The sequence below is a fragment of the Syngnathus floridae genome, chromosome 15, assembly GCF_059516105.1.
Source record: "Syngnathus floridae isolate MCC-2025c chromosome 15, RoL_Sflo_1.0, whole genome shotgun sequence".
NCBI classification, from domain to species: Eukaryota; Metazoa; Chordata; class Actinopteri; order Syngnathiformes; family Syngnathidae; genus Syngnathus; species Syngnathus floridae.
Genome location: NC_142427.1, coordinates 2,860,569 through 2,887,950, shown reverse-complemented (window position 1 = coordinate 2,887,950; position 27,382 = coordinate 2,860,569). Strand labels below are relative to the sequence as shown.

General features: G+C 41.7%; 1 protein-coding gene across 12 annotated transcripts in view; it reads right to left on the bottom strand.

Moving 5' to 3' along the window:
• Nucleotides 1-27,382, bottom strand: part of phf14 (PHD finger protein 14) — a 256,949-nt gene that overhangs the window by 213,469 nt on the left and 16,098 nt on the right. For 9 of the 12 annotated variants that reach the window (XR_015862923.1, XR_015862924.1, XR_015862922.1 and 6 more), the window contains exons 2-3: nucleotides 24,155-24,265; nucleotides 15,485-16,236 (exon numbers count right to left, since the gene is read on the bottom strand). Coding sequence is in view for 7 of the 12 variants with exons in the window: in XM_088397789.1 (XP_088253915.1) it covers nucleotides 15,485-16,236; nucleotides 24,155-24,265 (863 nt within the window). In the remaining 5 variants the exon portion in view is untranslated. Of the gene's footprint in view, nucleotides 1-15,484; nucleotides 16,237-24,154; nucleotides 24,273-27,382 lie in introns of those variants that run through there. The other 3 variants (XM_088397784.1, XM_088397785.1, XR_015862925.1) reach the window with 2 other exon arrangements.

The window sequence follows — 27,382 nt, the reverse complement described above, 5'->3', positions numbered from 1 at the left end:
GAAATACAAGAACGTGACTGATGCTGAAAGGGCGCGGACATCGGAAGCTTTGCTAGCTAAACTGCAAAAGCAGCAAGGCTTTTTTACCAAGCTTCACACATCCAGGGATGCAGCAACCAAGACCAGCTTTGTGATAGCTCACAAAATCGCTAAAACCGGTAAGACATTCTCGGAGGGGGAGTTTATCAAAGAGTGCTTGGTGGACTCTGCAGCTTTAATATGCCCTGGAAAAAAAGAAGAATTTGAGAAAGTCCCGCTCTCCAGGCGAACCGTGACGAGAAGGGTCGAGGACATATCGTGCAATCTGGAGCTTCAGCTGCAACGTGAAGTGGCAAATTTTGAATTTTTCTCCTTGGCTTTGGATGAAAGCTGTGATGTCCGTGACACAGCCCAGTTATTTGTATTTGTCCGCGGGATAACGCCGGACTTCAAGATTACGGAGGAGCTGGCAGCAATGCGGTCGATGAAAGGAACAACTACAGGGAGCGATCTCTTCATGGAGGTGAATGCGTGCATGGACACACTGGGACTGAAATGGGATAGACTGGCAGGTGTCACAACGGACGGTTGTCCAAATTTTACAGGGAAAAATGTGAGACTTTTACAGTGCCGTGAAAAAGTTTGTGAACCCTTAGGATTTTACAATATATTTGCATTTTTTTAAAGAAATAACGGAGACAAGTTCACAATAGTGTTACAGAATGGTGACACATTGCCATTATGGCTGAATACAAATTAATAGGACTATATTTTAACTATAAACACACAAGAATAACAAAATAATGAAAACGCAGTTGTGAATAAGTTTGTGAACCCTTGCCAACAGTCAGAGTTAATAGCTTGTTGCACCTCCTTTAGCAGCAATGACTTCTTGCAATCTTTTCTTGTAAGTACTGACGAGTCTCTCACATCGAGCTGGGGAGATTTTGGGCCACTCCTCCCTGCAGAACTGCTTCAGTTGTCCAAGGTTTGATGGTTTTCTTTGGTGCACTGCTTTTTTCAGGTCCGACCACAACATTTCTATCGGATTTAAGTCTGGACTTTGACTGGGCCACTCCAGAACATTGAATTTTTTCTTTTTGAGCCATTCCGATGTTGATTTACTTGCATGCTTTGGATCATTGTCCTGTTGCAGCATCCAGTTTCTTCCTAACTTGAGCTTCTTTACAGACGGTTTAACGTTTTCTTCCAGAATATTTTGGTAAACCTCGGAATTCATGATTCCTTCTATGATGGTAAGTTGCCCTGGTCCTGCTGCTGCAAAGCAGCCCCATACGAGTACTCGTCCTCCTCCATGTTTTACAGTAGGGATGAGGTGCTTTTGTTGATAAGCTGTGTTTGGTCGTCTCCAAACAAATCTGTTTTGATTTTGGCCAAAAAGTTCTATTTTAGATTCATCAGTCCATAAAATGTTGTTCCAAAATTCTTGAGGCTTTCCTATGTGCTCTTGAGCAAATTTTAACCGAGCTGCAATATTCTTTTTTGATAGTAATGGCTTCTTCCTTGCTACCCTTCCATGAAGGTTATTCTGAGCCAGTCTTTTTCTGATGGTGCTGTCATGAACTTCAATTCCTTTGCTTGAGAGAGATTTCTGAAGGTCTCTAGAGGTAAGTCTGGGGTTATCAGTGACTTCTCTCACCATCTCTCTTTCTGCTCTGCCTGTTATCTTCCTTGGACGACCAGATCTTCGAAGTGAAGTAGTTACTCCATGTTCTTGGTACTTGTAAATCACTTGTCTTACAGTTGAAACATGTAGCTGCAGATCTTTGGCTATGGTTTTGTAACCTTTTCCAGATTTGTGAGCTGCAATTATTGCTCCTCTGTGGTCTGGAGACAGCTCTTTAGATCTTCCCATTGCTAGATTTGTAATGTTTGTGTCCACGCAGGTATAGCTCTACTAAATGACAAGTACATTCAGGTGCGTATACAACAAGTGTGGCTTTAAGGTCTGTCAAGTCACATGAAATTACCCGAAGTCATCTAGTATTGAAAGACATGTCACACAGTCAGTTTTAACTTCTATAGGTGGAAAGGTTCACAAACTTATTCACACCTGTGTTTTGATTTTTTTGCTATTTTCTTATGCTTCCTGTTAAAACAGGGTTTTGCAGATTTGTGTCAATGCTAACTAGCCTTGTGTCAATATCCTGTAACACTTTTGTAAACTTGTCACCGTCATTTCTTTAAAAAAAGTGCAAATATATTGTAAAATCCTAAGGGTTCACAAACTTTTTCACGGCACTGTAAAACGTATGTAAGATAAAGTGGCTGAAATCGACACAGATTAGGAATTAATATTTTTGCATTGTATTATACACCAACATATGTTGTGCAAGTCAGTGCTATAAATGAACCATGTTATTAATGATGTTACTAACATAGTAAACTTCCTCAGGGCACGTGCATTGAATCACAGACAGTTTGTCGCAGTTTTGGACGACCATGAGTCTGAGCATAGTGACATCAGCTACCCCACACCTGACAGATGGCTCAGCCTGGGCAAAGTGCTAAAAAAAGTTTGGGACCTGAAAACAGAGATTCAAGAGTTTTGTTAGATGCCTGATTTTGATGCACTCGTTAAAGCCCAGCAGAGACTAGATTTCTCTCACTGAACAAGAAAAAATAACTTAAAAATGTAAAAAGTTTTAAATGGTTGAGTTGTGCATGATTTTAATCGTATTGTGGTTATTTTTATTTGCATGTTTAGCGTGTTTTTATGATGTCGTTTTAGTGATTAATTGCCTTTCCCATTGTTTTGTGAAATTCGCTTGAATAAATTACATTTTTTGAAAGGCAACTTCATGTTTTCATTGCTTAATTATAACATATACTCTTACCAGCTTGTCAAAACAATGCTATTTACTGCTTTTTACAAAGAAGTACAGTTAATATTATGCAGAATTGAGATCAGCCTTATGGCCGGCCCTCCACAATATTTTCTGTTTCTCATGTGGCCCCATGGAAAAAATAATTGCCCACCCCTGTTGTAGAGTCTAGAGTAGTGGTTCTTAACCTGGGTCCGCTTCAGGGGTTCGGCAGAGCTGGTATGCTATTCCCCCCCCCACCTCCGTGGCTGGAAGTGCCACCTCTGGGGATGGAAGTCCACGGTGCTTGGGGCCGTGTGGCGGTGAACTATTTGTTATAGTTATTTGAGAGATTTTATTTCGTGTAGCAACTTGTATATGTTTTTATCGTTACAGTTCAGTAGTTGTTGGCTCGTTGAACTCTTGTTTTGTTAAATAAAGAGCTGTTTACCAAACTCACGTCTTTCCTTGTACTTTACTAAGGCTACAATATAGTTATATACTAGATCTGTAGAATAACAACGAGGCTGACGTCAGGGCGCACGCGCGGCGTTGTTGACAAAGGACGAGGAATATGATCGATGGATTTAATGATTTGGAGTGACACGGATGGTTTGATAATATTATTGCTTATATAATAGTTATTTAATATTTAATTTATATATCATATGCGCCTGTGGAATATTTTGAAGTGCAACCGCCGTCAGCAGCGCGCACCCGGCCGGCATTGTTGACATAAAGGACGATCGATGGATTGAATGAATTGGAGTGACACAAATGGTTTTATAAACGTGTTATTTATGTAATAGTTATTTGAATAACTCTGAATGTTACGTCAGGCCCGTTCTCAGCTCTTCGTTTCTGTTTATGTCACGTTAGCATGCCTATCGTTTAGCCTGTTGTTGCTCGTTCATGTCTGTTCCTGGTGTTGGATTTTGTCGAATAAATTTCCCCCAAAATGCGACTTATACTCCGGAGCGACTTATACATGTTTTTTTTTACGTTATTGTGCATTTTATGGCTAATGTGACTTATATTCCGGAGCGGCTTTTAGTCCGAAAATTACGGTAGACATTTTATATATGGTAATGACAAAGGTTTTTGTAACTTCATGATCTGATAAGTATTTCTGTGCACTTTGAAACAACAGATGTTCTTTGATATATTGCCTGAATAGCATAATGACCCTTAAGGAACTATTCAATGCATGCCTGATGTTATTCTAAATCACGGAAACTGCCCAAGGTGTCTAAGAAGGTTCTATACTTGATTATATCTTATGTTTTGATTAATGCTTGATGTGACATCGTATTTTGCCTCATGCTAGACGACAGCCTTGGATTACTACTGAATGGTCTGGACAGAAGGAAAATGCTTTGACGATTAATGAAAATATATGGTTGGAAGCATGATTAAACTAATAATGTGACAAAGTAAGCAAGTACATGGAGTGTCAAATAAACAAACAAACAAATGCATGGTAAGTGGTGAGTAAGAACTTTGCATAGTCGGGGAACATTAACGAATTGATGAAGTCACACGCAAAACTTCACATAAGTCCGTTCAAAATGACAACATTGGAAAGATGATGAATGGACGAGGTGTGACAGTGGGTAAAGTGGGTGTATGTGCAAGAATTCCGGAAAATGTTTACAGGAGGGTCACTTGGAGATAAAACCAGCTGAGATGCCAGAGGGAGACAGCCAAGAACCCGGCCAAAGGTGATTGCTGAAAGACAGGATGGAAAATAACAGCCCCTACCATGTCAAACCCCCACAGAGACACATACCGAACCACCCTTAATCAGCAGCCACGGAACCAGCCCTCACCGAACCAGCACACACTCCCATGGAATCAAACTCTCCTGCGAACATGCCCCACCCCCCTGGACTCATCCCCCATCAAACTCGGCCCATACCGGCATGTGCAACTGAATATAAGCTGACCAAAGAACCTCGAACGTTGCCTTTTCTGAATGGAGACTGTCTGCTCTTGAGCATTGTCTCACGAAAGGCCCAGCGCTGTATTTTATTTTTCCTGAAAACAGAGCTTTCTTAACAAGAATTGTGATTGAACTCAACCCACCTGTGTAAGCCTAAATTTTGTTTCAGTGTCTTAGTCTTTTCCTAAAACTGAAGAAAGAAAGCGAGCATGCAGTAAGTGAATTGGATATTGATTGGCTATGGGTTTTGCCGTGAGGCGCGGATAGCGCGCTTACTAAATTGTGGACCAAATCCAACACCGAGGTAGCGTTTACTTTTTTTTTTTTGCTTTATTTAAACGAGGTAGCGTTTACTAGCCCCGCAATTTTTTTTATTAAAAGACATCAACGGCAGAAGACTTGTCCATACAACCATACATGACACGTAATAAAATGAATCCCCTCACAATATTCATGAACGTCTTGTAAACAAAGACTGAAGTCAAGCTACAAAGTAAGCTAATGATAGAGATAAGCTAACGAATACATTGAACATATTAGTGTTCCCCAAGAATAAAACAACACCTTCGATGCAATTCATCTGATATAAATACACCCACAAGAAGTGAAAACAGAGAGCACAGTTCCAAAATCAGCAGAAAAACTGACGCTAATGCAAACCCGGGCAAAATACGGCCCGCGGGCCATATCCGGCTCACAGAGTAATAAACAAAGCGGATTCGTCTTAAACATGGTGGATCCGCTAATCCGCCATATGTATTACTAAAATTTCCATTTGGCAACACCTATTACCTTGTTTGGTTTGTCCTGCCCCAACGGATGCGATGCAATAGATATAAAAACGTAATAGAAAATGGAGAAATCTGAACAGAGTAAAAAATTGCCCCCCTAAACGATAATAACAGTATCTCTGCAGCACCTGGAGGGATATATTACACTTTTCTACACTCCCGCATACTCCTGATACACAAGAAAATGATTTTAAAAGCAAAAACAAGTCAATTTTCCATGATATGTGTCAATTTAACAATTAAAGTATGAATAATAAAAAATATTTGGTGCAAAGAACAGAGCGCTAGATGATATGGCAGAAACATACATCAGGATATGAATGAAAAGGTTAGGACATCCCTGACAATTTTCTATTCTATTTCTATTCTATTTTGAATTCATCATTTGAACGTACTCTCTGGTATTACAATTTAACCAGTTATATTCGTCCAATTTAACTTAACACTTGGCTTTAATGTAGGTTTAACTCCTATTCACTTGTGAATGGTAACTGACAACCTCATGGAAATTTATTTCCCATACACTGTATACCAGGCCTGTATACCAGGCCTTCAGTAGTGCTCCCTCTGAATTAATCCAACCCTCAATAACTATTTTATGGCTATAAAACTTCTACTGCAGGTACAGCTGCAACACACATAAAAAAGCATAAAAAATAATCTGATAAAATTGCCATATTATTTAGGAATATAGCAACATTTTACTCACCAAAAATCTTGATTATTTGTACACAAAATCCATCCTCCTTTCTTTCCTCAAGAAGATTTCAATTACTCTGTTGTGCAGATTATCCGTGCGTTTCAGTTCCATCCATCCATCCATCCATTTTCTGAACCGCTTAGTCCCCACGTGGGTCGCGGGCGTGCTGGAGCCTATCCCAGCCGTCATCGGGCAGTAGGCGGGGGACACCCTGAACTGGTTGCCATCCAATCGCAGGGCACACAGAGACAGACAACCAATCGCACTCACACTCACACCTAGGGACAATTTGGAGTCTTCAATCGGCCTACCAAGCATGTTTTCGGAATGTGGGAGGAAACCGGAGTGCCCGGAGAAAACCCACGCGGGCCCAGGGAGAACATGCAAACTCCACACAGGGAGGGCCGAAGGTGGAATCGAACCCGCACCCTCCTAACTGTGAGGCGGACGTGCTAACCAGTGCGCCACCGAGCCGTTCCATCAAGAAGTAATTTTCTATTACCATCGAAGCTAATGCTGAAAGTCGAGTCTGCCCTGTCGTATTTCTGGCATAGGTTTTAATTCGCATTAGGGCTGAGAATGTCCGTTCAACAGAAGCAGTGGACACACGGGGATGGTCACCGCCAAACATACAAATGTCAAATTTACAAATCCAGTGTGGCGCCAAACACCATCTTGATCAGTGGCAAATAACACGCACTCCCAGCAATACAATTTGCAGTGTTCCTCGGAGCCTGTGAGCCAGGAGTACCGCTCATAGGTAGTGGAAGATAAAAGTGGTGGACAAATCATTTCCCTGGTTGTGACAGGCTTGCTAGCTTTGGAGTTGCCCGACCTTGCTTAACAATGTTCAGCATTTCTTGAAAACTCCGTCTTGAAAATGGCTTTGACAGTAAATCTACAACCAAATCCATTTCTTCTCCTCCTTCAGCCATTGTGGGTTGACAAAACAGCTATTAAATCAACACAACAATATCTTTGCCTGTGCAACTCGCTACAGACGCAGTTTGGTAGCTCTGGCTAGAACACTTTCTGACTATCCAATCAAAGCGTGTGAATACGCTGACGTTTCCATACGCCTGCTAGAGGGCCTTGGTGTCGCCAACTCAAAATCTGATTGGTTGAAGCAACAGTTTGATCTACATTTATTTTATGCTACAGGGCCCGCAGAACTGATTGTGAAGGCCTCCAGGCAGATTTCTTTAACCCTGGCAACAAATAGTGACTGAAATGTGATTGGTTAAACGCTTCAATATGAAAATATACGTCTGGAAGCAGAGCAACCAGGGGGCTAGCAATGAAAGGAAGCAGACAGACCATTTGGAATTATTTAATACGTATTCATGGACAAAATATAATTAACATCAGTCTGTTATTCAGATATTTTTAGGCCAGCAGAGAAGGCCTTGGAGGCGCTGACGGCTCACCACTGCTGTATACGTACACTGATATGCTGCTGCATATGCATTTTTATCCCTTTCAATATCCCAGGACTTTATATGATACAGTCCAAGATTGAAATATTGTAAATTTGATGAAACATCTAGGTCTAGGGCACTCAAATACTCTGTTCTCTGTAAATGTGGTTTATGGATAGGATACGGCTTCTGTTGACCATTTTGTTGATCTTGGGGTGCTACACATGTCTCCAATTTTCGTAGTCCGAGGTCAAATGTACTGGGTTAAGGGTTTCATTACACCACTATAGAAACATTTTTTAAATTATGTGTGACAATTTTGAAATATTGGATGGGTTGGGTTGGTTGCCATAACTGAGGCACGAGGACATTTTGGTGAGGTTTCATGCACGTTTAGGATTTCAAAAATTTCATTTGGCAAGAGAATAATAGGTAATAGGAATAATTCAATTACAATGGAGAACCCGGAGTGGGTTCCGCTCAGGCCTTAAGGACTGATTTTACGTTTACCCATTTACAATCCAGCTGGTACAAAACCATTTTTTTTATACCCATTTGTTTTTACAATCAAAGAAAAGATAAAATATTCTTCAATTATAGCTACTCCATGGAGGTGCGTCAATGCTTGCTGTTTGATGCATTTAAGAGAATTTTGATAATCCTTAATATGGAGGAGTGAGAATAACTTGCGGGTCACAATCAAATCATCGAGCAGTGAGAGCTGCAATTAAGCAACCTAAGATCCAACCAGTCTCTCCAAAGTAACTTGATCTTTCCTGACTCCTGCCTGTTGGGTGTTCTTAACAAAATGCCAGGGCCACCTCATCAGGCTACTCACAATGTAGTCCAATTTCTGAGGTTCTCACCGTATCGCTACTGGAGGCCCAGACAAAATAGACTTTTTTTGTCTTATGGATCATTGAGGTTTGTTCTTTTAATCACGATCCACAGACCATAGGTGAACGTGGGAACATCGAACCATTAAAATCGCAAACTTTGCCTTTCAGCTCAGCTACTTTACCAGTAAAGACTGATGCATAGTCTCATCATTGGAAACACTTGTCAAGTGGCATGGTGGTACAAGGTGGTGTAAAATTGGGTATCAAATTTGGCCCAGGCACAGTGGCTATCCCAAAAGATGTAGTAGTTCCAAAATTTCGCCAGGAGATGGTGTTAAAGCTTGACATAGGGGTTACCTGATGGAAACTAACAAATCTAATAAATTAAATTGTTAGCAACTAGGAGGACACGACCTGTTCAAACACGTAGCAGCACATGATTTTGGAATATGAGTTTGTTATGCCTTAATTTTAAGCTGTACCAGCTAGAGCAATATCAATATATATGTTAAAGTTAGAAGAACCCATTATTATGGCTGAGTATGATTATGTGTTAAGATTGATCTTTACTAGACAAGATATATGGCGTCAGACAAGAGAAGGGCTTTTCCTGGTCAGGGTGATGGTACTGTTGCTGCCCTGAGTAAAGAACGACGTTTAGACGAAGATGGATTTTTCATTCTTTTAGAGATTGGACCAAAATCTACAAAATGTGGTATCCCACGTGCTGACGACACGACTCTGGTGGGTCTCATCACGAAGGGCGACGAGACTCGGTACAGGTCGGAAGTTGACCTTCTGACCACGTGGTGCAGGGACAACAACCTCCTGCTGAACATCAGTAAGACCAAGGAAATCATTGTGGACTTCCGGAAGGGTCACACAACACACCTGCCGCTGATCATCGACGGTGCTGTGGTGGAGAGGGTGAGCTGCACCAAGTTCCTGGGGGTGCACATCAGTGAGGACCTCTCCTGGTCCGCGAACACCTCGTCACTGGCAAAGAAAGCTCAGCGCCGCCTGTATTTCCTGCGGAAGCTCAGGCGTGCATGTGCTCCTCAGGCAGTCCTGTCTACATTCTACCGTGGCACCATTGAGAGCGTCCTCACCAGTTGCATCGCTGTCTGGGGTGGTAACTGCACTGAACAGAACTTGAAGGCCCTGCAGCGCATAGTGAATACGGCTAGTAAGATTATTGGTGCTTCGCTTCCCTCCCTGAAGGACATTTACACCTCCCGTCTCGCCCGCAAGGCAACCTCGATTGCCAGAGATGTGAGTCACCCGGCTCACTCCTTGTTTGACCTTCTGCCCTCTGGGAAGAGGTACAGGAGCCTGCGCTCCCGCACCACCAGACTCGCCAACAGCTTCTTTCTCCAGGCTGTTAGGGCCCTGAACTCGCTACCCCCTTCTGCGTAGCGTGCGGCACTGTTGCGCTATTTTCGGGAATGTCTGCTGTACGCGTTTTTGCGCTCCTCTTAATTAATTATTTATTTATTTATTGTTGTGTTATTTATTCATTATTTATTCAGCACGCTTTTGTTATACTTGTTTACTGTTTGTCTGTTGTGAGCCATGTCTTGTCACCGTGGGATAGGGGGGAACGAAATTTCGGTTTCTTTGTGTGTCTTTGGCATGTGGAGAAATTGACAATAAAGCTGACTTTGACTTTGACTTTGAAAAATGAATTTCCAGAAGGCGGCTCGGTGGCGCATTGGGTAGCACGTCCACCTCACAGTTAGGAGGGTGCGGGTTCGATTCCAGCTCTGACCCTCCCTGTGTGGAGTTTGCATGTTCTCCCCGGGCCCGTGTGGGTTTTCTCCGGGCACTCCGGTTTCCTCCCACATCCCAAAAACCTGCTTGGTAGGCCGATTGAGCACTCCAAATTGTCCCTAGGTGTGTGAGTGCGAGTGCGGACGGTTGTTTGTCTCTGTGTGCCCTGCGATTGGCTGGCTACCGGTTCAGGGTGTCCCCCGCCTACTGCCCATTGACGGCTGGGATAGGCTCCAGCACACCCGCGACCCCCGTGGGGACTAAGCGGTTCAGAAAATGGATGGATGGATGAATTTCCAGAGTCTTTAAATTGGACTTTGTCAAACTTTAAGCTTCGAATTGGGCTTTGTCAAGTTTTAAGAGGAAGGAAGAGGAGACAGCTGCTTGGGCCAGAAAGGGGAAGACGCCAATGTTACAGCGCTGGCTAATCTCCTCATCGGCAGACCTTTCCTCTTTTTAAACAGAATTCGGATTTTGGAACAAAGGACAGCCGATCACTCGAATTGTTCAACGAAATAGGATTTTAGACCTTTTGTCTCCTCTTTTGTTCTGAGATGGGTGTGCGGAATTCATTGTTTTTTCGACTTGTAATTCTTTTTTTTTTTGCTTATTCATTAAATTTCTTCTTAAACCTTAAGTGAGGACAGCTATAATCCTTAACATCAGGTATTGTCAGATCTGGTTCGAAATTGTTATCTTAAACTCAGCTGGAGTGAATGCGCGCTAGTGTAAATCACGAATCCCTGAGGTCTTAAAGACATCCAAATATAGCTGAAATTTAACAAAAGCCTCAAATCACAGAAGGGAGCCATCAGTATGGCGCAGTTATTCTGACGACATGTCTCAATTTTAAGTTACTCGGCACGAGCATCGTTTGACTTCAAAGGGATTGGCGTCATAAAGAGATTATATTGATTCTTTTAGAATTAATTTAATAAAGGTGGTTAGCAATTCGGACGAGTCTCTTCACCCCCGGCTTATTTAACCCTTTATGTAATGGGAAGCCGGTTGCTTAAATATAATAAAGTGCAGGTTTGACACTGAATGAATCAATTTGTTGATGTATTGTTGATCACAGGTTTGAATGACTATAGACCTGTCGCTCTGACATCTGTGGTCATGAAATCCTTCGAGAGATTAGTGCTGAACCACCTGAAGGATGTCACGGGCCCCCTGCTTGACCCCCTCCAGTTTGCCTACCGGGCAAACAGGTCGGTGAATGATGCGGTCAACATGGGACTGCACCACATCCTGCACCACCTGGACACCCCAGGAACGTACGCCAGGATCCTGTTTGTGGACTTCAGCTCGGCGTTCAACACCATCGCTCCTGACATCCTCCAAAAGAAGCTCATCCAGCTCGCGGTCCCTGCCTCCACCTGTCAGTGGATCACCAGCTTCCTGACCAACAGGAGACAGCGTGTGAGGCTGGGGAGCATCACATCTGACACCCAGACCACCAATACTGGCACCCCTTAGGGGTGCGTCCTCTCCCCACTGCTCTTCTTTCTCTCTACACCAACGATTTCTCCTCAGGTGACTCTCCTGTGAAGCTCCTGAAGTATGCAGACGACACCAATCTCATCGGACTGATCCAGGACGGTAATGAGACTGCGTACAGACAGGAGGTGGAGCGGCTGGTCCAGTGGACTTCAGGCGAGACCCTTCACCACTTTCACCCCCTCACTATCCGCAGTAATACAATTCTCTCCACAGACACCTTCAAGTTCTTGGGAACCACAATCTCTCAGGACCTGAAATGGACCGGCCACATAGACTCTGTCCGGAAGAAGGCCCAGCAGAGGCTGTACTTCCTGAGACAGCTCAAGAAGTTCAACCTGCCGCGGGAGCTGCTGAAGACCTTCTACACTGCCATCATCCAGTCTGTCCTCTGCACCTCCATCACTGTCTGGTTTGGATCGGCCTTCAAACAAGACAAGCACAGACTGCAATGGACAATCAGGACTGCAGAAAAGATAATTGGAATCAACCTCCCATCTATCCAAGACTTGTACCTGTCCCGGACCAGGAAACGTGCAAGTAATATATCTACAGACCCTTCTCACCCAGGTTGCAGTCTCTTTGAACTACTCCCCTCCGGACGGCGTTATCGAGCTCTGTACACCAAAACCAGCAGACACAGAGACAGCTTCTTCCCCCCAGGCTGTTGCTCTGATGAACTCACACCACTCTTAGAGTCTCAGAGTCATTGCTGTGCAATAACATCCTGCTCTCCACACCTTTTTTGAATTGTCTACACTGTTTGTACTATGTGTCCTCTCTGCATCCATTGCAGCTTGGTCATCCTGGAAGAGGGACCCTCCCATCTGTGGTCTCTTCTCAAGATTTCTCATTTCCCCTAGCTGGAGTTTTGAGTTTTTCCTTGCCCTCTTGGGAGTTTAAGATCAGGGGATGTTTGAGAATATCTTCCATTTTTCACGTCCTGAGTGTTGTTGTTAGTCACCTAAATGTTGAACAGAGGCTGTGATGTACCGAAGTCAAATTCCTTGTTTGGCATGCTCAAACATGGCGAATAAAAACTCTTGAATCTTGAATTTCTTTCCTCTGTCTGGAACAAGACTCCAAGAGACATTAACTTCACATGGCTGTGAAACACTAAAGGCCGAAATCCACATCAATTCTTTATGTCCTTGGCCTCACCAAACTCTTCACTCCCCCGGGTCTCACGATCATTGTCCATGTGAGTATTGAAGTCCTCTTTCAAAGCTGAAGTCCCCAGCAGGAGTACTCCCCCTCCAAGGAATTTAAAAGGCTAGAGCTGTCAGTCAAGTACTAAGAACACTACAACTGTTGACGTTCTTTTGTGAAGCAATAGTGCAATTGTTTGCTTGTTTGTATGTTTGTTTTGGTAACTTTCACCATAATACTATATTTCATTTCGTACATTTTTAGGGCCCAAGCAAGGAACGCTGGGAAGACATATTGAATTTGTAGGCTTCTTTTTTTTCCTCTCTAAAGGATCACAATTTGTACACCCTGAAGATGCACAAAAACTCACCAAACTTTGTACACTGGTGAAAAATTCGATATTTTAAAGTTGACATGAACAATGAAAAGAAAATGGGTCTGTAGGGGGGCACTTTGAGTAGAAACATGAAAACCATTAACCCCGTTCGTTTGACCTAGAGCAGGGGTGTCAAACTCATTTTCACCGAGGGCCATATCAGCATAATGGCTGTCCTCAAAGGGCCAGATGTAACTTATAAATGTAACTAAATGTAATTGAATGTAATGTAAAATAAATGCAACTACTCCTTAATGTTAAATAACTCATTATTTATTATAACTTATTCAAGTGACAATTACAGTTGCATAGAAAACATATGTTTGCTTGTTGCTCTAACATAAATCCTTTTAAATGTTGTCATTTTATGAAAACCCATATAACTTCATTAATGAAGGATCAAACTGTCCAAGTGAATAAAGAAAAATAACATAAAACTGAGCTGCAAAGAACATGTATGACATGTAGCATTTTACAAAAAAAGGCTTCACACAGCCTTGCATCCAACTGATGGTTTGATGACAACAATTTGTCTGCATACACACACGAGACGCGCCCAACGAAGTTCAATGTTTTCATGACTGTGGTCACAATGTCCTCCATCCCCAGCACCTTCCCACACAAAGCTTCTTGATGGATAATGCAATGATACGTTATCAGAGGTGTGTGACAGTTCATTTTTTGCATTTTCCCCTTCATTAGTCCAACCAAGCTCACTTTTCCTCCACACATTGCCGGTGCACCATCTGTAGTTAATCCGACCAAGTTTTCCCACTGCAATGCATTTTTACTTACGGACTTCTCCAGCGCATCAAAAATGTCCTGTCCCGTCGTGGTCCCATGCATTGCAGCCACATCCAACAGCTCCTCAGTGATAGAGAGGTCCGACTTTAGGCCTCTAATAAAAATTGATAACTGCGCTGCGTCCGTGTTATCTGTGCTTTCATCAACAGCTAATGAAAAAGCTCTGTAGCAGCGTGTCTCCTCGGCCAGCTGTGTTGTAAGATTTTCTGCTAGTTCCTTCACTTGGTCAGCGATGATGTTTCTTGATAAACTGACATTTTTAAAAGTCTGTAACTGGTCAGGACACACCTACTCATAGACCTTCAGCATGCACTGCTTCAAAAACGCTCCCTCTGAAAAAGGCTTGGAAGTGTGGGTGATTTCTTCAGCCACAATGAAGCTAGCTTTCACCGCGGCCTTGTTTTTGGCTGTGGATTTCATGAACAAACTCTGCTGCGACCGCAGTTTGCCTTTTAATTCTTGGGCAATTTGTTGCTTTTCTTGAAGGCTAGCTTTAGCGTACTTAGCTCCGTGTTTGGTGTCAAAATGTCGACGCTGTGAACTCTTTGACAACCGACACCGCCTAGTAACACAAAAGACATACCGGTCTTTCTCCTCGAAGCACAAACAAGTATTCGCCTTCCCATCTTTCTTGAAATAGTCTTCCATCTGCATCAACTTTTCTCTTTCTGGACATTTTGGGATCATTATTTATATCTAAATTCCACTCGTTGGCATGGACACTACTGCGGCTAGCGTAGTCGAAAGGCATTGTTTTTTGGGTCAAAGCACGGTCTTAATTTATTTTGGGGTATTTATTTCTAGACACTCAAAACTTTTAAACCCTCGCGGGCCACATAAAATGACATGGCGGGCAACATCTGGACCGCAGGACCTGAGTTTGACACATGACCTAGAGGATACAAAACAAAAAAGTACCCGATATGAACCACCTTACCACAGCATAAAAACGTAACGTCACAGTAGAATAGAATGAAATAAATTGCCTTTATTGACACACTTAGGACCGAAGTGAATAACAAATTTGATTCTGTGAATATTCATTTTTATCTATTGCTATATATATTTATACAATTTTTTTAGCTTTATTTTTGTATTCATTTTTATTTATATTTACATATTTTTGTTCTTTTTATTTTGTTACTTTAATTTGCAATTATAGTTTTATTTATTTATGATTTGGCCAGTTTTGATTCTCCATACAAAGTCCTTTAATAGACAACAAAAACGGGCAGTCCCGTTTCAATACTTTTAGAGGGGTCTTTATATAACAACATCTATTAAAAACACCATCTTTCCTATAAGTCATTTCAATTATGACTTTCCCGCCCACAAATCTGCCAAAAAAATAGTGCATTAAAAGGTTCACAAGTTAGTAAACAAATGCTTACCTCAATTCCTTTTCCTTGGGACATGCTGTCATTTGTTAATTCTTCATCAAAAGCATTGGTATTTTTAGCCTTTTTCTTGGGTTTCTTCACCTCCTTGTCACTCTCACTGCTACTGTTGTTTACTTCATCATCTTCCTTATCATCCTCATCCTCGCCATCATCATCTACATCGTCATCATCATCGTCTTCATCATTGTCATCCTTATCATCATCCTCATCATCATCCCCATCATTATCATCTGCAATGGCACTGTCTCCTTCATCTGTGCCACCACCTTTTTGGGTTGCTGCCTTGCCTCTCTTCTTTCCTGCTGTGGGTCTCCAGTCATTGTCATCCTCACTATCATAGTCATCTATTTCATTCAGCTCTTCCATGGTTGTAAAGTCAAGAAGTGGACGATTCCTGCGAAAGTTCCATTTTTTGGGCTCAGTTTCATACACGTCAGCATTATCACTCCCAGCCTCAGATGCCAAAGTTGAGATAATACCAGCCTCTGCACGGGACTCAGGCTCCAAAACCTTCTTGCTCTTTCGTCTGCCTTTAGGTGGACTAACAGCAGAGGCATCTGAGGAGCTCTGCTGTTTCGACTTCTCTTCATCTTCAGCCACGTTATCCTCCGCAGTCAGATGTTTGGGCTCTTCTTCATCAGTACCAATATCTATCGAAACCACATTATCGGAGTCACTTTCGGAACCTGCGGCACTTGGTTTAGAACCTTCCTCGTCACTGCCATTGCCTGTTCCATCTGACCCTATGAGAAAACACAACAAATGGAAAATTATACAAAGTTCGACATTTGGATCCTACGGTGTCTTAATACTCAGTTGATTTAGCTGCCCAAATAATCAGACCCTTTACACATCGTCCGCAATTAGAAACTCAAAACCCAGCGGATTACAGCTGTAATGTAAATGTTCATGTTTTTATTTGTGCACAAAGTTAGAGCAAGACGATTATACTACATGCATTGGTTTTTCTAAGAATGTTTAACGTGACAAAAAAAATGGTTTCATTAAATCCTTAACTGAATCGAAAATTAAAGTGAATCATGAATTGAATCAATTTGGGCCCTTGTGAAGCGAATCGATTTTGATTTTCAAAATCGATTCACACCCCAAATTGTGTATGTTAAGGCTGTGCAATTAATGGAAATTCAGTTATTATTATGATTTTTAGACTTCATAATTACAGAATTGGCAGATTCATAATAAGAGATATTACTATAAGACAATATCAGTAATTGTACACGTTTTGTTGGTCCAAAATACACATATACCGTATTTTTCAGAGTATAAGTCGCACCAACCATAAAATGCACAATAAAGGGTAAAAAACATATATAAGTCGCACCAGAGTATAGGTCTCACTTTTGGGGGAAATTTATTTGACAAAATCCAACACCAAGAACAGACAGGAACCAGTAACAACAGGCTAAACGATACAGTATGCTAACGTGACATAAACACAAATGAGGAACTGACGTAACATTAACAGTGATTCAAATAACTATAACATAAAAAATACATTTATCAAACCATCTGTGTCACTCCAAATTATTAAATCCATCGAATTCTTCGTCCTTTGTGTAAACAACGCCGTGTGCGCGCGACTCGTCAGTTGCAGTTCAAATTATTCCAGAGGCCCATATAACTAGATATAAACTATATATATACAAATAACAATAATATCTACAACAATTTTATCGAACCATCCGTGTCACTCTAAATCATTAAATTCATTGGAATCTTCGTCCTTTGTGTAAACACCGGCGCTTCTAACCCCAGAAGTGTGTGCGGTGCGCCGCTGACATCAGTTGCAGTTCAACTTTTTCCACAGGCCCATATAACTATATATAAACTATATATCAAACTATAATATAAACAACAATGTTATCGAACCATCTGTGTCACTCCAAATCATTAAATCCATCGAAATCTTCGTCCTCTGTGTCACTTAAAAAAAAAAAAAAATGTTGACTCCAGAACTCCATGCGCCACTCCTCCCAATCACGTCCTACCAGGTCTAACTCTCACTGCCCACGTGAGCATTGAAGTCACCCAGTAGAACGAAGGAGTCCCCAGAAGGAGCGCTTTCAGCACTTCTTCCAAGTACTCCAAAAAGGGTGGGTACTCTGAGCTGCTGTTTGGTGCATAGACACAAACAACAGTCAGGACCCGTTCACCCACCCGAAGCCGGAGTGAGGCTACCCTCTCGTTCACCGGGGTGAACCCCAATGTCCAGGCGCCCAGCTGTGGGGGCTATAAGTATACCCACACCTGCTCGACGCCTCTCACCGTGGACAACTCCAGAGTGGAAGAGAGTCCAGCCCCTCTCGAGAGGGCTTGTACCGGAACCCAAACTGTGTATGGAGGCAAGTCCGACTATGTCTAGTCGGAACTTTTCTGCCTCGCACACCAGCTCGGGTTCCTTTCCAGCCAGAGAGAGGACATTCCATGTCCCAAGAGCCAGCTTCCGCAGCCGGGGATCGGACCACCAAGGTCCCTGCCTTTGGCCGCTGCCCAGCTTACATTGCACCCGACCCCTTTGGCCCCTCCCATAGGTGGTGAGCCCATGGGAAGGGGGACCCACGTTTCCTTTTCTGGCTGTGCCCGGCCGGGTCCCATGGGCAAAGGCCACCAGACGCTCTCCTTCGAGCCCCACCTCCAGGCCTGGCTCCAGAGGGAGACCCCGGTGACCCGCGTCCGGGCGAAGGAAATCTGAGTCCATATATATTTTTCATCATAAGGGGTTTTTTGACCCGTGCTTTGTCTGGCCCCTCACCGAGGACCCTTTTGCAATTGGTGACCCTACAAGGGGCATGAAGCCCCAGACAACATGGCTCCTCGGATCATTGGGACACGCAAACCCCTCCACCACGGTAAGGTGACAACTCACGGAGGGAAATGTGTGAGTGGCAAAAAAAAGATAAAAAAATATGTCAAAAATTTCACATATAAGTCGCTCCTGCGTATAAGTCGCACCCCCACCCAAACTAGAAAAAAAGGTGCGATTTATACTCCGAAAAATACGGTAATTATACTGTTCCACAGAAATGGATGAGAGTTAATATAATTTTCATTTAAACATTTTCTTGTTTCCTTCAAAAGATAAAAGATTGGTTAAATACTTGTGAATGCAAATATCAAAGTAATTGTGAGTTCTTTTTTGGTATTTAGTTTTTATTTAGTTAGGTATTAATGGTATTAATAGTGGTGTTTATCAGGAAAATGTTTACATGCTTTTTTTTTGCTAATTTTTAGTCCTTGATGATATTAAAACACACCTAAAGTATCAACAGATGAGACGTTTTTGTCTTCATATGGCCACTTTATCTGCATCAAGCATAGTCACATGCATGAAAAGACTAGGCAGCAGGGGTCCGAGCTGGCATGCCCAGGTGAAACTATGAGCATCATCAAATCTTTCACAGCATTGTGCCACGTCTCTAGCTATATACACCCCCAACTGCTTCAGATGCCTGTGACATGGCAGGGCTCATTTTCTGCCAGAGAAGGGCATGCAATGGTTCAAACTAACAATGAGGACAATCACCTTCTGCTAAAGCAGGCATGTCCAACGTATAGCCCGCGGGCCAAATGCGGCCGGCGTCTAAATCTAACCTGGCCCGAAGCATTGTGTCATAATATCAATAATAAGCTGGCACTGTCACGGGAACCTGCACGCCCCAGAAATGAAACTCGTCCTAACGGGAACGCGCACATGAGCCAGCGCTCATGATCGGTCGCGAACGTGTCCCCTCCGTCCTTTCCCAGTTCACACGCACACAAGTGTCCATTTGCAAGTTAATCAGTGACACAGACACTCACAGTGATCGCAAACAAGAAAAAGATTATGGATTATTATTTTGTGATCATGAAGTAATTTGTTGAAAAGTTTATGTTGAACGCAAAAATATGCACTGTGCATCATGTTTGTGAATGGCATGAAAACCAAAATAACAAGAATGCCTGCATTGCGCAGCATGCAGTTACACACAATGCAAGGACAATCACAAAAAGGGAACTGGGAAAAACATTCATAGGTAAGAATTTTGGGGGCTTTTTTCTGTATACATGATATGCATTACAACATCAATGTGATAAAAGAAGAAGAATTTTTGTGGCTTTTTTCTGTATACATGATATGCCTTACAACATCAAAGTATGTGATGAAGAAAAAAAAAAAAAAGTAAACCTCATGGAAGTTGAGTGAGAAATGACCAAGTTCTTTTGTGGGAAGTTGCATCCACCAACATGGACGCTAAGTTGTTTAGCAGGCTGCTACAGTGCACTGGCATGTTTAGTCTTCTATTCATATCTGTGGTTATAACAATACATCTAATACGTTACCTATGTGTTGCTAAATGCTAAGGCTAATGTAATCCTCATTGCTAGCCTTAAGAGGGTAGCGTTTACAGATACCGTATTTTCCAGACCACAAGTCGCAGTTTTTCTCATAGTTTGGCAGGGGGTGCGAGTTATACTCAGGAGCGACTTATATGTGAAATTATAAACACATTATTACTTGATCATTAACACATTACTTACTAGTAGTATATCACTTCACAAATTATTTTCAGACTAAACCGCATGAAGGCGCTCTAGGCCTGTGGAATTATTGGAACTGCAACTGACGATGAGTCTGAATCCATCAACTGACTTTCGAAGTCAGCGGACTTGTTTATAAGTGACATAGATGACGAAGATTTCGATGGATTTAATCATTTGGAGTGACACGGATGGTTCGATAAACTTGTTATTTATGTTATAGTTATTTGATATATAGTTTATATATAGTTATATAGGCCGGTGGAATAATTGGAACCGCAACTGATGAGTCTGTCGTCAGCGCCACATGTACTTCCAGAGTCAGCAGTGGCGTTGTTTACACAGAGGACAAAGATTTCGATGGATTTAATGATTTGGAGTGACACGGATGGTTTGAAAAACTTGTTATTTATGTTATAGTTATTTGAATAACTGTTAATATGTTGCGTCAGGCACGTTTTCAGTTCCTCGTTTGTATTTATGTAACGTTAGCATACCGTATCGTTTAGCCTGTGGTTGCCTATTCATGTCTGTTCATGGTGTTGTATTTTGTCAAATAAAGTTTCCCCAAAAATGTACTTGTACTCCGGTGTGACTTACATGTATTTATTTTTTTCTTCATTTTGCATTTTATGGCTGGTGCGACTTGTACTCCGGTGCGACTTATACTCCGGAAAATGCAGTATATGCAAGTAGCTCACTAACGTTAATATTAATACTATTAACAGTTCACTCATCAAAGTAACTGTCCATCTTCATAAGAAATTGAATCACCACAATGTGAGTCTTTTTTATGCAGTATGCTCTACACTGCTGTCTTGCTGCCAAGAACGGTTTTGCCGGCTATAAATTGCATTCTTTCTAAGAATTATTAGTAACAGCTCCGAATCTGTCAAGCTCCACGTTGCTGGCGGTTAGCCATGATACTGTTTTTCCAGTTGAAACACGGCTAGCCCACAATATTGCTTTTGTGCCTGTGCATCAATAACAGTTTTGACAGGACAACAAAGCCTCAAAACTACGACAATTATTAATTAATTGTTGGGACCGTCGACTTTATCGTGAGTAGTCGACATTACCTGACCTGTCGACTCGAATTGGCAGCCAACCTGAGTACCGTATCTTCTGCACTATAAGGCGCACTTAAAAGCCTTTAATTTACTCAAAAAACTACAGTGCGCCTTATATATGGCTCAATTGGTGGATTTGTTGATCCATAGTGGTTGTACACAGCGCTCTACCAAAATGTTTCAGTACGACGAGTAAATTACAAGGTCGCATCGCTTTCAGCATTACGGCAACAGTGGTCAGGGGCGTCATTGAAGTAATAGCAGTAAACACTCATACTGTGCTAACTCCTAGTCCAACACCACTCGTGTGAATAAAGACGCCATGCATGCCACTATCTGCCAATAGATTGTGGACGCCTGGGCTGATATATTAGTCGTTGCGACTGTGGTCCGAGCTTTTGCAAAGGCAGGAACAATAACTGAACCGCCTGTGAATAGCAGCGACGCTGACGGACAATGACGAGAGGGAGCCGGGGCATAATGAACGCCGCACTCGCCCAACTGTTCAATTCGGACACGAAAGAGGAAGAATTCGATGGATTTGTGGACGGGGATATGTAAATATGTACATTAACATTTGAACGTCGTGTTATTGTGCAATGTTTGTAGTGTACATCGTTCAACTGTTCAAAAAAAACTTCAATTCGGAAACGGAAGAAGAAGAATTTGACAGATTTGTGGACAGGGATATGTAAATATGCACATTAACGTTTGAACAACGTCGTGTCGTTGTGCAACGTTTGTACTGCATATTTGTATTGTATATAAAATTTGCCGTATATTAAGTTTTAGGGATTTGTGGACAGGGATATGTAAATATGCACATTCTTGTTTGAACAACGTTGTGTTACTGTGCAATTTTTGTATTGTATGTCGTATTGTATATAGAGTTTGACGTATATAAAGTTTGACTGAATATCTCATTGACTGGTTTGACATTCCCTTTAGCTCAGCTCCATCTAGTGCAGGGGTCCCCAACCCCCGGTCCGCGGGTCACTTGGTAGCGGGCCACCAAGCCACACAGAAATTTTATTTATTTATTTATTTATTTTTTAAATCGCTGGTCAATTAATTAAGGTCAAGACGCTTGTCTCGGTCACGTGACAAGTTTCCCCAGTCAAGCCCGCAAAGCTTGCAAAAATGAGTAAAAATTTATTTTGAAAAACATTTAAAAAAATTGGCGATTCTCTCCCAATTATATCTGTCGGTTCAGGTCAACACGTGACATGTCACCTCAGTCCAGCCCGGGAAGGAAGCAAATATGACCAAGAAACAGAGATGTTTGGAAAGCTTCTTCGGAAAGGGAAAACAGCCCAATGAGGAGACGGAAAAAGAAGAGGCTACAACCTCTAAGAAAAGGAAAGCTGCATTTAAAAGACAATTTCTGGAGTCCTACTTAAAATACGGATTTATCGCCACAGGTGACTCTGACGCGCCAAGCCCACTCTGCATAATATGTGGCGACAGGCTAGCTAACGAGGCAATGAAGCCTTTAAAACTGCTTCGGCACATGGAGCCAAAGCATAATGCATTAAAAGACAAACCTTAACCACTTCGGGTGTCATTGTCTCCGATTACGCCTAGATGGGACCAGCTCGTTTCTGAGAAACAAGCTCAGTGCTCCCACTAATTCAACGTAATGGTAAGTTTTATTTTTATGTCGTTTATACTTGTTTTTATGCCAGTCGTATCATTTTATTTCATTGTATCTATATATTTATTATAAATGAATTATTTATTTATATAAATGTATTATTTATTTATATAAAGGCCGGTCCGCGAAAATATTTTGGACACGTAACCGCTCCGTGGCGCAAAAAAGGTTGGGGACCACTGATCTAGTGGATGCATAACGAAACCCCAGTCAACCACAGTTTGACGCAGTAGCTTCTATTCTATGCGCCTTTTAATCCGGAGCGCCCTATGTATGAAAATATTTCTAAAACAAAACATTCAATGAGGGTGAACTTTATAATCCAGTGCACCTTATAGTGCAGAAAACACTCTATGTACTGTACTCTAAGGGTGTATTCAAACCTGACCGTTTGGTCCACTTTAAAAGGACCAGGGTTTGATTCTAATGCTGGTCCGGACCTTTTGTGCAGGTGTGAATACACGCAAACGAATCCTGGTGAGGATTAAAGAACTGTACCGAGACCCACTTTTTAACGTGATCCTGGTTCACTTTTAAACGGACTCTGGTACGGTTCGCTTCAGGTATCAATACAAAGAGCGTAGATCTGAACCAACAGCATATAATATGCAGAAAATTAAATACCGTATTTTCCAGACTATAAGGCGCACCTAAAAACCTCAAATTTTCTCAAAAGCTGACAGTGCGCCTTATAGTCCAGTGCGCCTTATATATGGACCAAATCCCGGCCCGGCCCGCGTCTAAATTTAAACTGGCCCGAAGTATTGTGTCATAAAATCAATCATAAGTGGCCCGCTGAAGACTATGAATTATGAATCAAAAAGACTATGGATCATTATTTTGTGATTATAAAGTAATTTGTTGCGTCTGAAGTTGAAATAAAGGATAAAATGGAGAATGATTTGATTTGGATTAAAAATCTGACATGATGCAACCTGGCCTGTTAACTGCAGTCACAAACACCAATATCACACTTCTTATTCATAAAACAACAACAATAAAACAAACTTAATACATCTAATAAGAAATTCATTCAACTTTCATAAAATTGTTAATTTGTTATTATTTTAATCTTAAACTTTTCTTGTAGTGCAATTGACAACAGATTCCCATTTGCAATATCAACCTATCTGCAAAGGATATAGTAAGGATATAGTTACATATTTACAAGTTCATTCACAATGGTAATGGTTCATGGAATGTCGGTGCGAATGGTCGGCCCCTATACAGGACTGTCTCAGAAAATTAATGCATTAATGGTGCGCCTTATACTCCGGTGCGCCTTATATGTGGACAAAGTTTTAAAATGGGCCATTTACTGAAGGTGCGCCTTATAGTCCGGTGCGCCTTATATTCCAGAAAATACGGTATAATAATAAAAAGGTAATGCATACACACCTGAGGCATCTCCAACTTCAAAGTCACTGTCATCTGAGCTATTATAATCCAGGGCATCAAGAAGAGAAGCAGCCAGCGGTTTCACCTGACGACGCTTTGAACCACGTTCCACTAACATGAAACAGTTGCAGAAAACATAGTTAGCTTTCCACCCTTTTACAATTGCATGTTTACAATAAATGCATTGATACAAAGCAAACAAAACCTGTCCCTTTAAATCAATAAACAATTAACATCGAGCAAACCTTTTTTAAAGAAAAAACATTGCGCTCAGTTACAAAAGAAAGCACAACTTCAATTGGTTAACATGGAATAGTGATCATAAATATGGTTTAAAGTAGAAGGTAACAACCTATTGATTGATTGAACAACCTTTTGACCTCTTTCAAAGTGCATAGACTTTTCATTCATCACCCTAAATAAAACTCAATGATTGCAATTTTGCACGCAAAACTAAAAACTAAGAACTAAGATCCACTCTTTCCTTTTTCTCTGTCCTGTGTCCCCTGCTTATTCGCTCTGAGCCTTGGATCCTTTTGAGGTTTCTACCCGAGAGTTACTTTTTCTTTGACACTGTCACCAAGTTTCTTTAAGTCATAGGTGTCAAACTCAAGGCCCTCGAAGACAAACTTTGTATCATTACTAAAATTACAAATTGTCTTTACTTTAAAAAAAATTGAGATATTGCTTGCAATTTTTATTACCATATTTCTTTTTAAAATATTTGAAAATGTTTTACTTGTCTCTGATTTCAAAATGTGTTATTGATCAGTTTGTTTTGTAGCCTCCACCATATATAAAAGACGTTGACAATCATAACGGCCCTCCGAGGGAAACTATAATTATGATGCGGCCCGTTACAAAAAATTAGTTCTTTAAGTGGACATATAATACAAACACAAAGTTACGCCCGTGGAAGGCCAGACCAACAAACAATTTGAACGACAATTCTCATTGGTGTAGTATCACCACGTCCATTGCCAGATTTATTTGAATCTAACAACACTAACAATCTAACACAGCTCAGTGGCCTAGTAGTAGAGTGTCCGCCCTGAGACTGGAAGGTTGTGGGTTCCGAGTCATACCAAAGACTATAAAAATGGGACCCATTGCCTCCCTGCTTGGCACTCAGCATTAAGGGTTGGAATTGGGGGGTTAGATCACCAAATGATTCCCGAGCGCGGCACCGCTGCTGCTCACTGCTCCCCTCTCCCCCAGGGGATGGATCAAAATCACATGGGGATGGGTTAAATGCAGAGGACAAATTTCACCACACCCAGATGTGTGTGTGCCGATGATCATTGGGACTTTAACTTTAACTGGAACGAGACGTGAACTACGCAGTCGTACTTCACAGTATTGTATGGTGATGCTAGAGCAAAAGTAAACGGAGTGAAGCTAAATGTGTGTAAAGTAAGTTGCTACTGACGTTTCAGAATCAGAAAGCAATACGGCGTTCTTGTCCACAAAAATATTAATTTTCACGCACTTTAATATGTCCAGCTGTACAATGAATGTTGTTAATCCACTTTAACCTATTTAACCTGGGAGCATGTTACCTAGAGCGCTGTTGCACATTTCTATCTTTAAAGCCGGTTAAGCGGATGCGTCTTTTTGGTTTACTTTACCTAAATCTCGATCTTGCAGCCAATGAAATGCATCAGAATAAACATAAGAGGGTGTCGTTGGATCGTAGGATTTCGGGATATTGTTTTTAAGCTTGGAAGATGTGCTAATTTCAAAATAAGGAAGTTACATTATTGACAATGCACTTGAGGACTTCAAACCAGGCGAACCATTAGATTGGGTTTTGTGGCTAAAAGATCTGTTTGTCGACAATGGGAAGATGATTTTGAAGGCTTCGAATCAGAATGGAGAACTAATTCTAATCTTTAAGCCTGTTTCAAACACATCCATCCCCCGGTACAAAGGTTGTACCGTATTTTTCAGACTAAAAGTCGCTCCGGAATATAGGTCGCATTAGCCATAAAATGCACAATAACGTGAAAAAAAACATATATAAGTCGCTCCAGAGTATAAATCGCATTTTGGGGGAAATTTATTCGACAAAATCCAACACCATGAACAGACATGAACGAGGCTAAACGATAGGTATGCTGACGTGACATAAACACAAACGAAGAGCTGAGAACGGGCCTAATGTAACATTCAGAGTTATTCAAAAAAACTATTACCGTATTTTCCGGACTATAAATCGCTCCGGAGTATAAGTCGCACTAGCCATAATATGCCCCAAAAAGTGAAGAAAAAAAAAATATAAGTCGCTCCGGAGTATAAGTCGCATTTTGGGGCGCAATTTATTCGACAAAATCCCACACCAAAAACAGTCATGAACGAGCAACAACAGGCTAAAGGATAGCAACAACAGGCTAAACAATAGGTATGCTAACGTGACAAACACAAACAAAGAGCTGAGAACGGGCCTGACGTAACATATAGAGTAATTAAGGACAACTATTACTTGAATAACATGTTTATAAAACCATCGGTGTCACTCCAATTCATTAAATAGCAACAACAGGCTAAACGATAAGTATGCTAACGTGACAAACACAAACAAAGAGCTGAGAACGGGCCTGACGTAACAAATAGAGTGATTAAGTACAACTATTACATGAATAACATGTTTATAAAACCATCGGTGTCACTCCAATTCATTAAATCAATCGATTGTTCTTTGTCAACAATGGGTGCGCGCGGCTGAGGGCGCTTGCATTTCAAAATATTCCACAGGCTCATATAACGATAGATAAACTATATTTCAAATAACTATAATATAAGCCAATAATATTATCAAACCATCCGTGCACTTTAAATCCATTAAATCCATCGATCAAATTCCTCGTCCTTTGTCAACATCGCCGCGCGTGCGCCCTGACGTCAGCCTCGTCTTTATTCCACAGATCTAGTATATAACTATCTTGTAGCGTTAACAGAGTACAAGGATAGACGTGGGTTTGGTAAACGGCTCTTTATTAAACAAAACAAACTTCCAAGCGTGTGGCGGCGTGGACTTCCAGACACGAGAGCTCCATGGCATAGGACCGAGCGTGCGTAATGGCCATGTCCGAGCCCCATGCACCGTTCGCGAACAGCCACTCGGCCAAGCGCCGGCCCCCGACTCAGAAGAGTAGGACCAGGCGTGCGTAAAAGCCATAATAGTTTTTCAAACCCTCTATGTCACTCCAAATCCTTAATTCCTTCAAA